The sequence below is a fragment of the Dermacentor albipictus genome, chromosome 7, assembly GCF_038994185.2.
Source record: "Dermacentor albipictus isolate Rhodes 1998 colony chromosome 7, USDA_Dalb.pri_finalv2, whole genome shotgun sequence".
NCBI classification, from domain to species: Eukaryota; Metazoa; Arthropoda; class Arachnida; order Ixodida; family Ixodidae; genus Dermacentor; species Dermacentor albipictus.
Genome location: NC_091827.1, coordinates 27,638,359 through 27,650,424, shown reverse-complemented (window position 1 = coordinate 27,650,424; position 12,066 = coordinate 27,638,359). Strand labels below are relative to the sequence as shown.

The window sequence follows — 12,066 nt, the reverse complement described above, 5'->3', positions numbered from 1 at the left end:
CACTAATATCTATACAATGCGTGACTGCGAGTTTCGGCGTGTTTCAGTGAATGTGGTTGAATGTTAGTGGAGAGCAGTACTATTTACAAACGCGAGCGAGTGTCGACACAATTTTGGGTGTTATCTGAGATATCTTTTTCTTAACGCGTTGCCTATTGTAAAAAAAGATAACAATCTCGAAATTGTTCCACTAAAGCAAGAACTTTGCTTGGAGCCAGATGATGGTTCGAAATATTATTCCGGGGCTGTTGCGCAAAGAAACAAGGACGAATAAAATGTGGCAGGACAGTAATAAAGTAAAGCAGGGTTAGCAGAACGCCACTAACGAGTGGTACACCTTCTTTTTTCGATGCTTCTGCGTTGTGAACATGAGACAGTGAAAGCTGATCAGCTTTTAGTACAAAGAGCTATTGAATAATACTAAACTGTAGAATACTTTACAGCCTTAAAATAGAATAAAGGGTGTACATTATTTTACAGTGTTTAGTAGCCAATCTATTAACTATGAAGCAGACTTACTCAAGCGTGTACGCGTAAAGCACATTTAGCAGATTAAAAACAAAAATGTTGTATTTAGCGTCCCAAACTGCACACTAGTGGGTCAGGAGGGACTCAGTATATTGTGCTGAGGCTCCGGAATTCATTTCGACCATCTGGTGTTCCTGAGCGTGTACATAATCCTAAGTACAGAAGCGTTTCTTTCACTTTCTTTTTGCGTCAAACCAAAATCGCAACACCCCCGCGCTACCGGCAGTCAAACTGCTGCGGAGCCAACGCGGCTTGTTTTGAGGCAACGAATGGCTAGGCGTGAAGCAAGCGCCCTCTGTTTTTACTGAGCGAACTAACAGGTGAAAAAAAGGTATAGAGACAAAAGTTGACTGGCATGCAGGGCCTCTTGCACACACACAGTTATTTCGGCACCGACTAGCAAAGACGCAGTACCATCGGGTAGCTAGTTCAATTTTTTCCTTGATGGGAAGGACTTCCTTGACAAGCCGTGACTCTGCGGATGAGGCGGGGGTGGATGTGAGGGTGGGGGGGGGGGGGGGGTTACGTCACACTTTGCGCATTCGTGGTCTGAGTTGTTTCCAGTGTGCTGCTGCACATTATACCGACCGCCGCTTTTTCATGGTATATAGATGTACACTTCCGGGTCCTCGGTGGCCCTCTCTAAGTACTCTTTGCCTACGAGATCGTCGACCACTTTCTTGAGCTCAGCGGCAGTGGGAGTAAACCTTGCTCGAAGCTGGTTTACGACCTCGGCCACGAGGTCATTGCAGGATAATTTTTTGCGCGCCTTCATTATCCTCACGACGGCCGCTTCCGTAGCGTACTTTCGCTCTCGACCTAGGTTGGCCACTAATGACTTATCGTACTCCGTATGAGCGCAGTCCTTTTCACAGGACGGAATTTTCACTTTCTGCCCACTAGGCGTGAAGGCGTCATTGACGGCGAAGACATGGTCTTTCTCGACCACCGCCGTGTCGGGCGTCTTGTTAAGCAGTCGTTCGGAGGCCTTGCCCATGCACAGCGAACTCAGGGCGTGAACGAGGTCCTTTGCGGGGATCTCCGTCTCGGTCGCGATCTCCTCGCAGGACATCCTGTCGCGGTTGTTGAACAGCATCAGTAAGCACATCTGGTACGTGGACACCTGGATGGTGTAGGCTTGGGTCTTGTTGGACAACGTGTCCGCCACCTCTTGACGAGACGAAGATGCCTCGTCCTTCCACGGCCCGCGGAACACGGCATTCATTTCTGCCCAGCCGAGATGCGGCTGCAGGGTCAGTCGCCGGCCATCGTGCTTGGCCATGTAGAACAGTCGGAACATCTCGAACGTGCTGCGTGGGGCGGATGGAATGCTTATTTGCCGAGTGGCCACAGGCAGGGCCCAGAAGCCCGTTCTGAGCACGCGCACGTCCAAGTCGACTCCATCCGAACACAGGTCGCAAGAAGATAATATCGCCTTGAACTGCTTCATCAGGGTACCGGAAGTGAGCAGGTCCTTGAACATGGTTTCTATCTTGTAGGTGAACTGGGAACCGCAAATGCTTCCGAGCTTGTTGACCATAGTCTTCTCCGCGTCGGCAGCAACGCCATCGTCGAGCAGCAGCCGATTGGCCAGGCGCTCCCTGTAGTGGAGCTCGAAAAGGTCCTTCTCCGGCAAGAACCGAAATATGGCCACAACCTTGTCCAGCAACTGGTCAATCTTCTGCTTTGTCATGCACTTGATACGATTTCGCAACAGGTCGTCCACAAACGTCGAGAGATGCTCGGCCGATGTGCGGGTCAGGTTGAGGATGTACTCGAAGTCGGTCTCCATCGTCTCTTTTACCAGGGGCTCGCCGTCGAAGCAGTGCTGCAGAAAGTAGTCAAACCGGTCTTTCAGGTCCATCACTTTCGGTACCAGGCTGACCGAGTCACCGTGCTCACTCGCTATGGATCTTCCTAGGTCACGACAGTGCTTGCTCACGCAGTCCAGCAATGTCATGACTCCACCATGCACGCGCTTTAGGAGCAGGAACATCCGCCTCAGGTCCTCTGTCTTCCGGTTCTCGAGCATGTGGACAACGCCGGAGTCCTCCATCTCCACGATGGCCTTCATGTGCTTCCCTACGAGCTGCTCCAGCACGACTTGCACGACGGGCCCCGCGGTGGACTCGTCCAGGCACTGCCTCGCCCGTTCCGACTCTTCGTCGACGTGCTGCTCCACTCTGGCGATGTAGTCGAGGGCGTCCTTCATCTCGACGTAAGTTTGGCCCCGCAAGGCGTAGAATTTCGCCGTCTCGGCGAGAAACGGCCTCTCAAAGTCTTCCTGGTAGACCGAGCTCGAATCGAGACCCAAACTTGCGAGCATCCCGCACACCTCCTTCATCAAAGTCCGGTCGACTCGCGTCCCTTCGCGCTCGGCATTCACCAGGCCGAGCAGGGTTTCCCGGAGGCGGTCCCGCACGTCGGTCCGCCGTACCACCTCGTCGCGGAACAGCGACACAAACAGTTTGGGCACGCTGTCCACGTTGTTCCGAGGCACGAACACGTTGTCCATGTACACCACGATGGCGCCGATCACCGTCGCGCTCCTCTGGTGGTTCCTCCAGGCCTGAACCAGTGCCTGCAAGAAGTCGTCGTCGCGAGCTTTAGCCAAGACGAAGGGACGAACTTTGTTGGCCAGATGCTCCGTCACGACCTCGCGCACCCCGCGGTAGAGACGCGCTCCCCTGTTGCGCACTACCATGGTGTACGCGGCGTAGTACAGTTCGCCGAAGTGCTTCCCGGTCGTTCGCGTCTCCTGCGCCTCGGTGAATGCCCTCCGCAGTTCTAGCCAGAGGTCTTCGGTGGTGCGCCGGGTGCCCGCCCGCTGCGCGATCCTCTTGATTCGCACTAGCTCGGCATTATCCTCGGCGGGGAGCCCGGCCATGGCATTCGGTTGTTGTTTTGTCGATCCACTTGCTTGCTTTGGTTTTCTTGTTGTCGTCCCGAATGATTGTGGCCCATACCCACAATGGGAGATTGGCCATGAACCATGCGGTTAAGAGAAACGGATAAAAAGAGGGGAATTACCAAATTGGAAATTGCCAATTATAAATAAAGATTCTAGTGTGCGCGAAGAAGTAGAAATTGAATTTTAATATTCAGAATAAGTTTAGCAGGGTAACTGATTCGGTTTAGCAAAAAAAATAAATCACCAAACAACCATTTCTGCTGCTGAAACCAGAAATGGAGGCTCCAAAAGACAGAATTGCAGGTACGGACAAATCTACGCCTACACTGCGTAGGGGTATTTTTGGTAATATTTGCCTTTGGTACAGAGAAACGCCTACAGTACAAAAATAACTGATCAATTGTCTCTCGCGATCGCTACAGAATGAGCACAGTGGTGAAGGAAGTAGTCCAGCCCTGTGCCGACAGAAATTTGGCGTCAGTATGCGACAGCGTAGCGTCGTGTTGGACACTTCCATCTCGTGTGTATGGCGAAATTCTCTGTGCCAGGGATATGAAAGATGTCAGAAGTCCATCGAGTTACTCAGTACTGAATCTGACCATGCTTACACGGTGACGGGCCTATTCATGTAGCCGCGTGACATTCGCCTCCAGAGCCGGTAAAGACGAAGATGGTGCACGCACAGGCAAGGCCACAAGACAAGACAAGACAAGGTAGCGCAGGAACAGAACGGTAAGAACAGAACCTGAACAGAACGGTAAGAACAGAACAGAACGGTAACAGAACCTGCAACACTAGACACTTCAAATCTCATTTGCAGGATATGTATTTCATTTCATCCTAATATATTTTTAAAAATGCCAACAGTTCCTTCACCGCCCGATTCATGGCCGGTCCCCCAGAGTGGTTTGCGCCAGTTCACTATGGCTCAAGAACAAGAACAAGAACACGCTTGCGCGCTTGACCTGGCCGCGGCATGGCTGCCAATCCCGAGATCCCGCGTCACCGTGGCCGACCGGCCTGAATAAAGCGTGGCCACAGCGGCTACCACTTCGCACCGCCTACCACATACGGAACCTTGCGGCCGTGACATAATCAGAAAAAGGATAATATGGACGAATCGGGCCGCCTATAGAAGCTGGCCTTGGCTGAAGAATCTGCAATTTAGTTTAAAGATAATCCTCGTGTGGCCGCGTGCTCAAGCTAAACGGATGCTTGTCAAGTACCCATAGGCATCATTGAAGCAAACGCCCTCATAACGTGAGATTCACCAAAAGCTAGTGACCAACACAAGGACAAAGAGTCAGCGATTATCACAGCAAATGTAAATGGTAGATTTTTTTTTTGCGTGTAGGGACATCACAGCATTGCCTTGCATTCAGACGAAACATTGGTACGAAATCCGGCAGCCGCGAACAAAAAGCTCAGTCTACGTAACTATTGGAATGCATTGTGTAACCGCACAAATAAGGAAAAACACAGGAGAAGCAGGATCCGCGCTTGTACTGTGCGTTTCCTTCTTCGTCCATTGTCATTTGCGCGGTTACACAATGCATTCCAATATCGACCACCAACTAGCCCGCCTCTTGAAAAGTCTATGTAACGTTGGGCTGAAAGCGTCAACACCGCATTTTTCTACATACTGTGAAGCATCTGACGCGATGATGACCTTGTAGTAAGCCATCCAAAATACGAAGCGGCAGTGATTTTGCGTTATTAGGAAAAAGTGGCATCAAATTGAATAAATAGTATAGGAGCTGCCGGGAACTTGAAATACATCGCAGACGCCCTCGTTCAAGTGAACTGTTGCAGGAATGCATTTTCCGCAATATGCATAGACGCGGTCAAAAATAGTGCTGGTTTCGGAATGCTTTGTTGGTGACTAACAAATTCCCGAGAACGCTTCCATAGTCAAAAGACGGAACCTGTACGAAAGAGAAAAAAATCTGGATTCTAGATAAAGAGGAATGTTTGCAACAGTTTTGGAAGCCCTAGACAACACAAGCGCAATGCTTTTGGCCCCAAGAGATTAAAAGGGCGGAACTTGTGCGCTGGATCACCTGCAGAGAAAAGCACGCGCCGCCCAAATGCCCAAACAGTACATGCGATACATCATGGTGAGCGTATACCTCCTCCCATTCCCATGCGGCGGCTGTCTTAGGCTACGCCAATGACACGTTTACCTTTTCCGGCTATATAGTCTATGAGTAGGCGCAAGTTGAGGGGCGTCGTAAATCACCCCTGGGCACTCAAGACTCTACTTGCGGTGTGCCATCAATATGAATAAGCCAGTGAAGTGTGCACTGAGTCGTGCAACGGGAAAACGAAAACAGCTCATTTATTGGCATTGGGGGAAAAACACTGCTATCCAATCAGTTCTCGACGGCATTGGGGCAAGATATCAGTCGTTCATATAAAGTGTGGATATTGTCGGCGTGTGGAAGAACAATGCAATATCACGCGCATGAACAGAAGTAGCGTTGCGGAGTGAAGCAGACAAGAGGCCATTTCTCAAAACACCTGGTTTCCTTCTCCCTTCTATTTCCCTTTTCTCGCCGTGCCAGCGGCCGAGCGTATACTCGGTCACGCTGCAAGCTTCCGGCGCGGCTAGCAACAGCGCAACCTTAGCATGCAGGGGGATTTCATGTAAAGTGTGCCTATTGTCGGCGTGTGGAAAAAACAATGCAATGTCACGCGCATAAACAGTAGTATTGTTGTGGAGAGAAGCAGACAAGAGGCCATTCCTCGATACGCCTGGTTTCCTTCTCCCTTCTATTTCCCTTTTCTCGCCGTGCCAGCGGCCGAGCGTATACTCAGTCACGCTGCAAGCTGCCGGCGCGGCTAGCAACAGCGCAACCTTAGCATGCAGGGGGATTTCATATAAAGTGTGCCTATTGTCGGCGTGTGGAAAAAACAATGCAATGTCACGCGCATAAACAGTAGTATTGTTGTGGAGAGAAGCAGACAAGAGGCCATTCCTCGATACGCCTGGTTTCCTTCTCCCTTCTATTTCCCTTTTCTCGCCGTGCCAGCGGCCGAGCGTATACTCGGTCACGCTGCAAGCTTCCGGCGCGGATAGCAACAGCGCAACCTTAGGGCACATTCACACCGGCGACATGAGGAGGTCGCGCGACCGTTTGCGACTCGCAATCAAAAAGCGACCGAAGGCGACTGATGTTCACACCGGCAAGCCCGGCTGAGCGCGACCCGCAAGTCGCAATCCCGGAGATTATCGTTCTCAGCGAGAACTCTCGGAATCTACGCGGAATTTGAATGCGACGCCGGAGGAGGCCGGATGTAGACACACGAAAGATCACTTCCGGTGTGCCGCTGATTGGTTTATCAGTTTTGCGACCACGGTCGCGCGACTGAAAAATCGCGCAGAGAGCGACTCGCCCAAAATGGTCGCTTTTCGAGAAAGGCGACCGTTTGCGGCCATTTGCGACTGGTCGCAAAGCGACCAACTTGGTCGCGCGACCTCCTCAAGTCGCCGGTGTGAATGTGCCCTTAGCATGCAGGGGGAGCCATCCAGTACGAAGAGCGAGGTCGCCGTTGGTGAGCCGCCTAGCGCGCAACCAGCTTTACTGGCGGGCGCCAGTGACTGTCGCGGCGCGCTGCGCATGCGAGTCGACGATGATCGCAACTGGGAACGTACGGCAAGAGATCCTGAGAACGACAGAAAGCTGAGCTAGTTGGTAAGGATTCAGTATGCAAAATAGAAGTGAGGCGTGCAGACAGGACACAAGAGTAGAGAAGTGGACAACACGAACGCCGACTATCAACTGAAGGGAGCACTGAGGCGAAAAAAGAAAGAAAGACACAAAACTCACCTGCGCATGCTCAGGAATGGCAACACCACGTGTCAGTCGGGTACACGTGCCGGTCTACGTGAGAGATAACTGTTAAGGCACTTAATCTCTTCCTTATGTAAAGTAATCGAAGGCTGACTCACGCACGCACCTCCACCATTATAGATATGCCATGCCTCTACCATAAGACGCGTATCTTCATTCTTATGCCTGTACAATATCGCGCATCTCTGCTCTTGTGTCCTGTCTGCACGCCTCACTTCTATTTTGCATAAGCGATCCTGTACGCTCTGCTCATCCGTCGTGTGTGCGTATTTTCGCGGTGCTGCCGCTGACTGATCAAGGCTCGTTTTGCAATTGCGCTCGAATCGGCCAAGCTTGACGAAATGCCGGCTTCTGCTTGAGTTGCTCTTGTCCGAAGATTGAACAGTTGGGTCGTTCGCTTTGAAACCGATGTTCTCGCGCGCGTATCTGGTCTTTCTGGCATCGCTTGCGATGGTCTCTTGTACGAATTACACGACGATGGTCGCTCGCACGTGCTGCGGTCTCTCAACGATGAATAAATGCCTCCGCATTCGGCCAATGACTGCTGCGAAGTCCGAGTCCGTGGCTCCTACGGGGTCAGAAGTATTTCGTTTTCATTATCCGTGGACAGATCAGTGTCCTGAATAGCGACGTCCTTGTCTGTCTTCCTTAGCCCTGTGTTTCTGTATATGTTTTTTTTTTTAGTTCGGCTGTTCAAACTGGTTTTACATTAGCGTGGTCTTGCATTGGTGGAGCTCCATCATCATAGCTCGATGGTTGATTTTTAACCGCGGGTCGGCGATGTCCAGCGGGAAAGATGGCAGGCACTCGTGAACTTGGAACTTCTTTTCCGGCACTCGTCGTTATGGGTGGAAAGAAGCATCCAGAAAGCGTGAGCCCGGGGGCCGCCAGATGGAGCAGCGGTTTGGCGGGTGATTCCCACCGGCCGGCATGAGAAGCCGATGGCGTCGCCTGATGAGCCGGCGCCTCCACCTGCCCAAGTGACGAAGAGCTTGTGGGCCGCGTCGCAGACTGCCGTGGATGGAAAGCGGGCGCGTCGAGGCTGTGCACCTCGCGAGCCCCGGCCGTGGAACAGTTTTGGTCAGGGTCACCGCAGGCATAGGAGAGCCGAGCGAAAGCAGCTTACCATAGCTGTCTGTATTCCATTCAGGCCAGGACCGGTGCCTGATGCCTTCGTACTCGTGCCATGACTTGGGGGCACCGCGAAGTCGGTTTACCGCGGAAGCGGACAATTTTTGTGTGTGATCCGGTTAAGCATGGCGAGCGCCGAGAGTATTCGCTGTTTAGGCCCAAAGCACAGCGTCATGCTGGAACCCGCGGTACTCCGGTAGTTCCCAAACAGCTAGCGATGGTGCCGGCGAGAACCCGGCAGTTATCGAGGCGACACAGTTCAGTTGCTATGAGAGCAGCGAGTTAGTTCGCATGACGTCTGTTATAGGCTCTCGGCCGAGCCTCTTGAGTCACCACGGGCGACGTGCGCTGAGAGTACGGTGGGCCCGGTACTCACGGAGGCGAGACGTATGGTCCAGGGAGCGTGTGCTGCCTCCCTTGGTGGCCCATAGGTGGACGGTGTAGTGGGACAGAGATCCATGGCAAGGGAAGCGTGGACGCGCCGTTCCTTGGCTGAAGGAAGCAACCAGGATGGCTTGGTCCCCACGAGGACTGTCGTTAAGGCTAGCTTGTCTTAGACTGCGTTTTTTTTTTGTATATTGGACCACACGCCGTGGAGAGCAGCGACGAGGGGCCGTTGTAGCTGTTGTTCCTCTGTACAAGTGGCTAATACCCACCGTGGGCGATCGGCCAAGGATTGAGAGGTTTGCTCAAAATTGGCAACGTTGTTGTTGTTGTTGCGCCCTCAAAAAATGGCACGCACCCACAATGGGGCACGGACCAATTGGTTTGGTTTGGTGCCTATGGGTATGGCTCAACCCACTATGGGGGATCAGCCATGAATTTGGCAGCGGTAGGTAAAAAAGGGAAGAAAAATTGAGTTTAAATGGAGATTAAATGAAATTGAGAATGAGATATTGAATGGGCGCGGAGGTCGTTGGGTGAAAGAAATTTGCTCCTTCCTTTTTCCTTTCTCGCACCCACCGTGTGAGCGCCCTTCGCCATTGCAGTAGTTATTTCTTAAAAATGAGAAATTCTGCTCATAATAGCATTGAACAACGCCGGAGAGAGAACTGATCCTCCCGGTACTCCTCTCGCTTGTTTGTATCTCGAATACGGCAATAAATCTTTCTTTCCCCGAGGAATTCTAAGTACACATTACTACATATCCAGGAAAACCATATCGGTTCAACCGACCTATAAAAACAGCGTGTTCAACGGTATCATATGCTTTATCAAGATATACAGCCCCCACAGAGCAGCGTATTGCTTATGGCGTCGTGCGAGAAATAATCCTGCAGGAAAGAAATAATGTGTCCAATTTGTTGGACATTGATTATGGAGAAGCGTTTTCGTTTCGCTACGATTTTTCGTTTGTTGATGGTGCACTTTTCTAAGCGGTTTTTCTTCTGCTATAGATTTGCTTCGCTACTTATTTTCATTCTGCTCATGGCTCGTCATTATTTCGTCTATTTGTTAAAGTGCGGGCGTTCAGTATTGTCAAGAAAACAACAGACATATTTAGTGAAGCATCCAAATAACGAAATATATAACTTAATGTATTAAAATTTGTAAATATAATGTCGGTGTCGAAACAATTAAAAATTCTTTAAAGTATGAGCAAGCATCTATGTAGCAGCGTCCTAGAGACGAGGCTGTCAGAGAAAAAGAAGTCACCAACTGGAAAATTCACCTCCGAATTGTCTAAATATCACCGAGCAGAGAATGTTTTTCTCATTGACGCCAAACGGTAACAGAAAAACAAAAACCCATCTCATCTACTTCACAGAATGGGAACCGTAGAGAGGGCGCCTTATCATCCCCGCGCTGATGAATGTTGAAGGAAGGTGTCCGACAACACACTCGCACGAAAGTGATTTCAATTTGTTCTTGAATGAGAAAACTTCTCCATCAAGGGAATGGTAGCTGTCGACAGCAAAAAGAAAGAAAGAGAAGTCGATGAAAGACACACCCTCGTGTTCTCGAACGATCCTCGATTCGAAGCACCTCCTACACTCGGCAGACTTGAAAACAGCGAGCCCCCCCTCCCCCCCCCCCCCCTGTACTAAACAGACGCTACGCTTCTCGAGAACTCTCATGGGGTGTCAATGAAGCGCAGTGACCACTTCTGCCGACGGGTGGCGCTGCCATCCACTTTTTGTCTAGGTTAGGTGGCGTGCGCCGCTGCCGCCCGGTTCAAAGGGTTGAGCCTCAATCATCCATCCATCCATCGATATAAGAAGGAAGAAGGAGCATGCGCTTGCTGCGGGAAAGCTAGGGAAACTATGGAGCATGTTTTATTGGAATGTGAAGACACCTGCCCAGCGGTCGATTTAGGTACCACTGGCCTCCTTGAAGCCTTTGGGTTCAGCGAGAGCAGTGGAAAAGCAAACATGTCCGCAATAGGGATTAGTAAGAGGCGATTGGAGGATTAGTGGAATAAAAGTAGGGAAACGTCAAAAAACGGAGACGTACAAAAGCACAGTTCACGATAGGCGATCAGAAAATTTGGTTGTGGGAGTTCATAGTGTTTTTTTTTTATTGTTTAACCGAGGTAGGGCAATAGACAGTATAATAGCAAGAGCTTGGTGGCGCAACACACCACTTCGTTCCAAAGGGTACGCTCATAACATCCATCCATCCATACATCGCGACAAGCAGGCCAGACGATGACGATTTGTCACCTCCCCGTTTCAGAGGCGATGCCAATAAATCATCGCCATAATCATCATCCAGTCGAGGCGGAGTGTTGAAGGGGGAGCATTCTAAAATACGAAGCGCAATCTTACTGAGCGAGTTGGGGGCAAGAACGGGGCGCGCGAACCATAGAGTTTATTCCGAGGCTTCTGCAGCGTCTCAATATAAGTGTCGGCGTCTTTTGAGGAGAGAGAGAGGCGCACCGTCTCCCCGATAGCATCTCAAAACGCTAGCTGTCAGGAAGAAAAAAAAAACGAGCACGCTTCGTTTCCGATCGATAGCGAAACCACTGGCACCACCGGTAACGCACGGCGGTTCTGGTTCCGATACCGCTGGTACCATCTGGAGCACCGGTATCGCACGGTGGTAGCACCGGCACCGGTACCACCGGCAGTTTTCTATCAATCAGCAAATCAGTTTTCTTTTTTTCCAAACATCGAATAGAAGTGGACAAGTAGCATTTTCTTCCGTCACGTTTCGTCATTTTCTTCTGTGGATTCCCTATACTGGACAGCGTCAACACATTCTTGTGGCCCACTCAAACTGCCATACACTGTAAAATAATTTGCACCCATAAAAGTCAATAAGGATGTAAATCGGTCGGTAAGTCACACCCAAAAAAGGGCGTGCGGCTGTGAGTTGTAGACAGATTTCCACCATTATTCACATTTAAGGGGAGTGTGAACTATTTTACAGTTTGACGGTTTCTGGCCAGCGCTGGATCCCTATAGCAGCTCGTCTTTGGCCGTTCTTTGTGTGCGGCGTGGTTCGGCGGCATCCATTCACATACGTGATGCCCATCCACTGGGTAAATCGACAAACTGACCTGGGGCGTGATCCCGCTTTATACGAACACCAACGCCTTTGCGACGCCCGTTCCCGCGCCGAACCTCCTCGTGCCGTACTAACGCGCACCGTTTGCCGTGCACGGGCCTTAAGTTGTGAGACATTCCGCGCGAGCGCGTG

At 50.9% G+C, this 12,066-nt stretch overlaps 2 protein-coding genes across 2 annotated transcripts in view; both read right to left on the bottom strand.

Moving 5' to 3' along the window:
- LOC135919289 (alpha-(1,3)-fucosyltransferase C-like) overlaps nucleotides 1-12,066 on the bottom strand; it is a 464,583-nt gene that overhangs the window by 10,075 nt on the left and 442,442 nt on the right. The gene's annotated exons all lie outside the window — the stretch shown is intronic.
- LOC139047512 (cullin-3-like) lies at nucleotides 1,127-3,415 on the bottom strand. Its single transcript, XM_070521322.1, has one exon. The coding sequence runs from the start codon at nucleotides 3,413-3,415 to the stop codon at nucleotides 1,127-1,129; it is 2,289 nt and encodes a 762-aa protein (XP_070377423.1).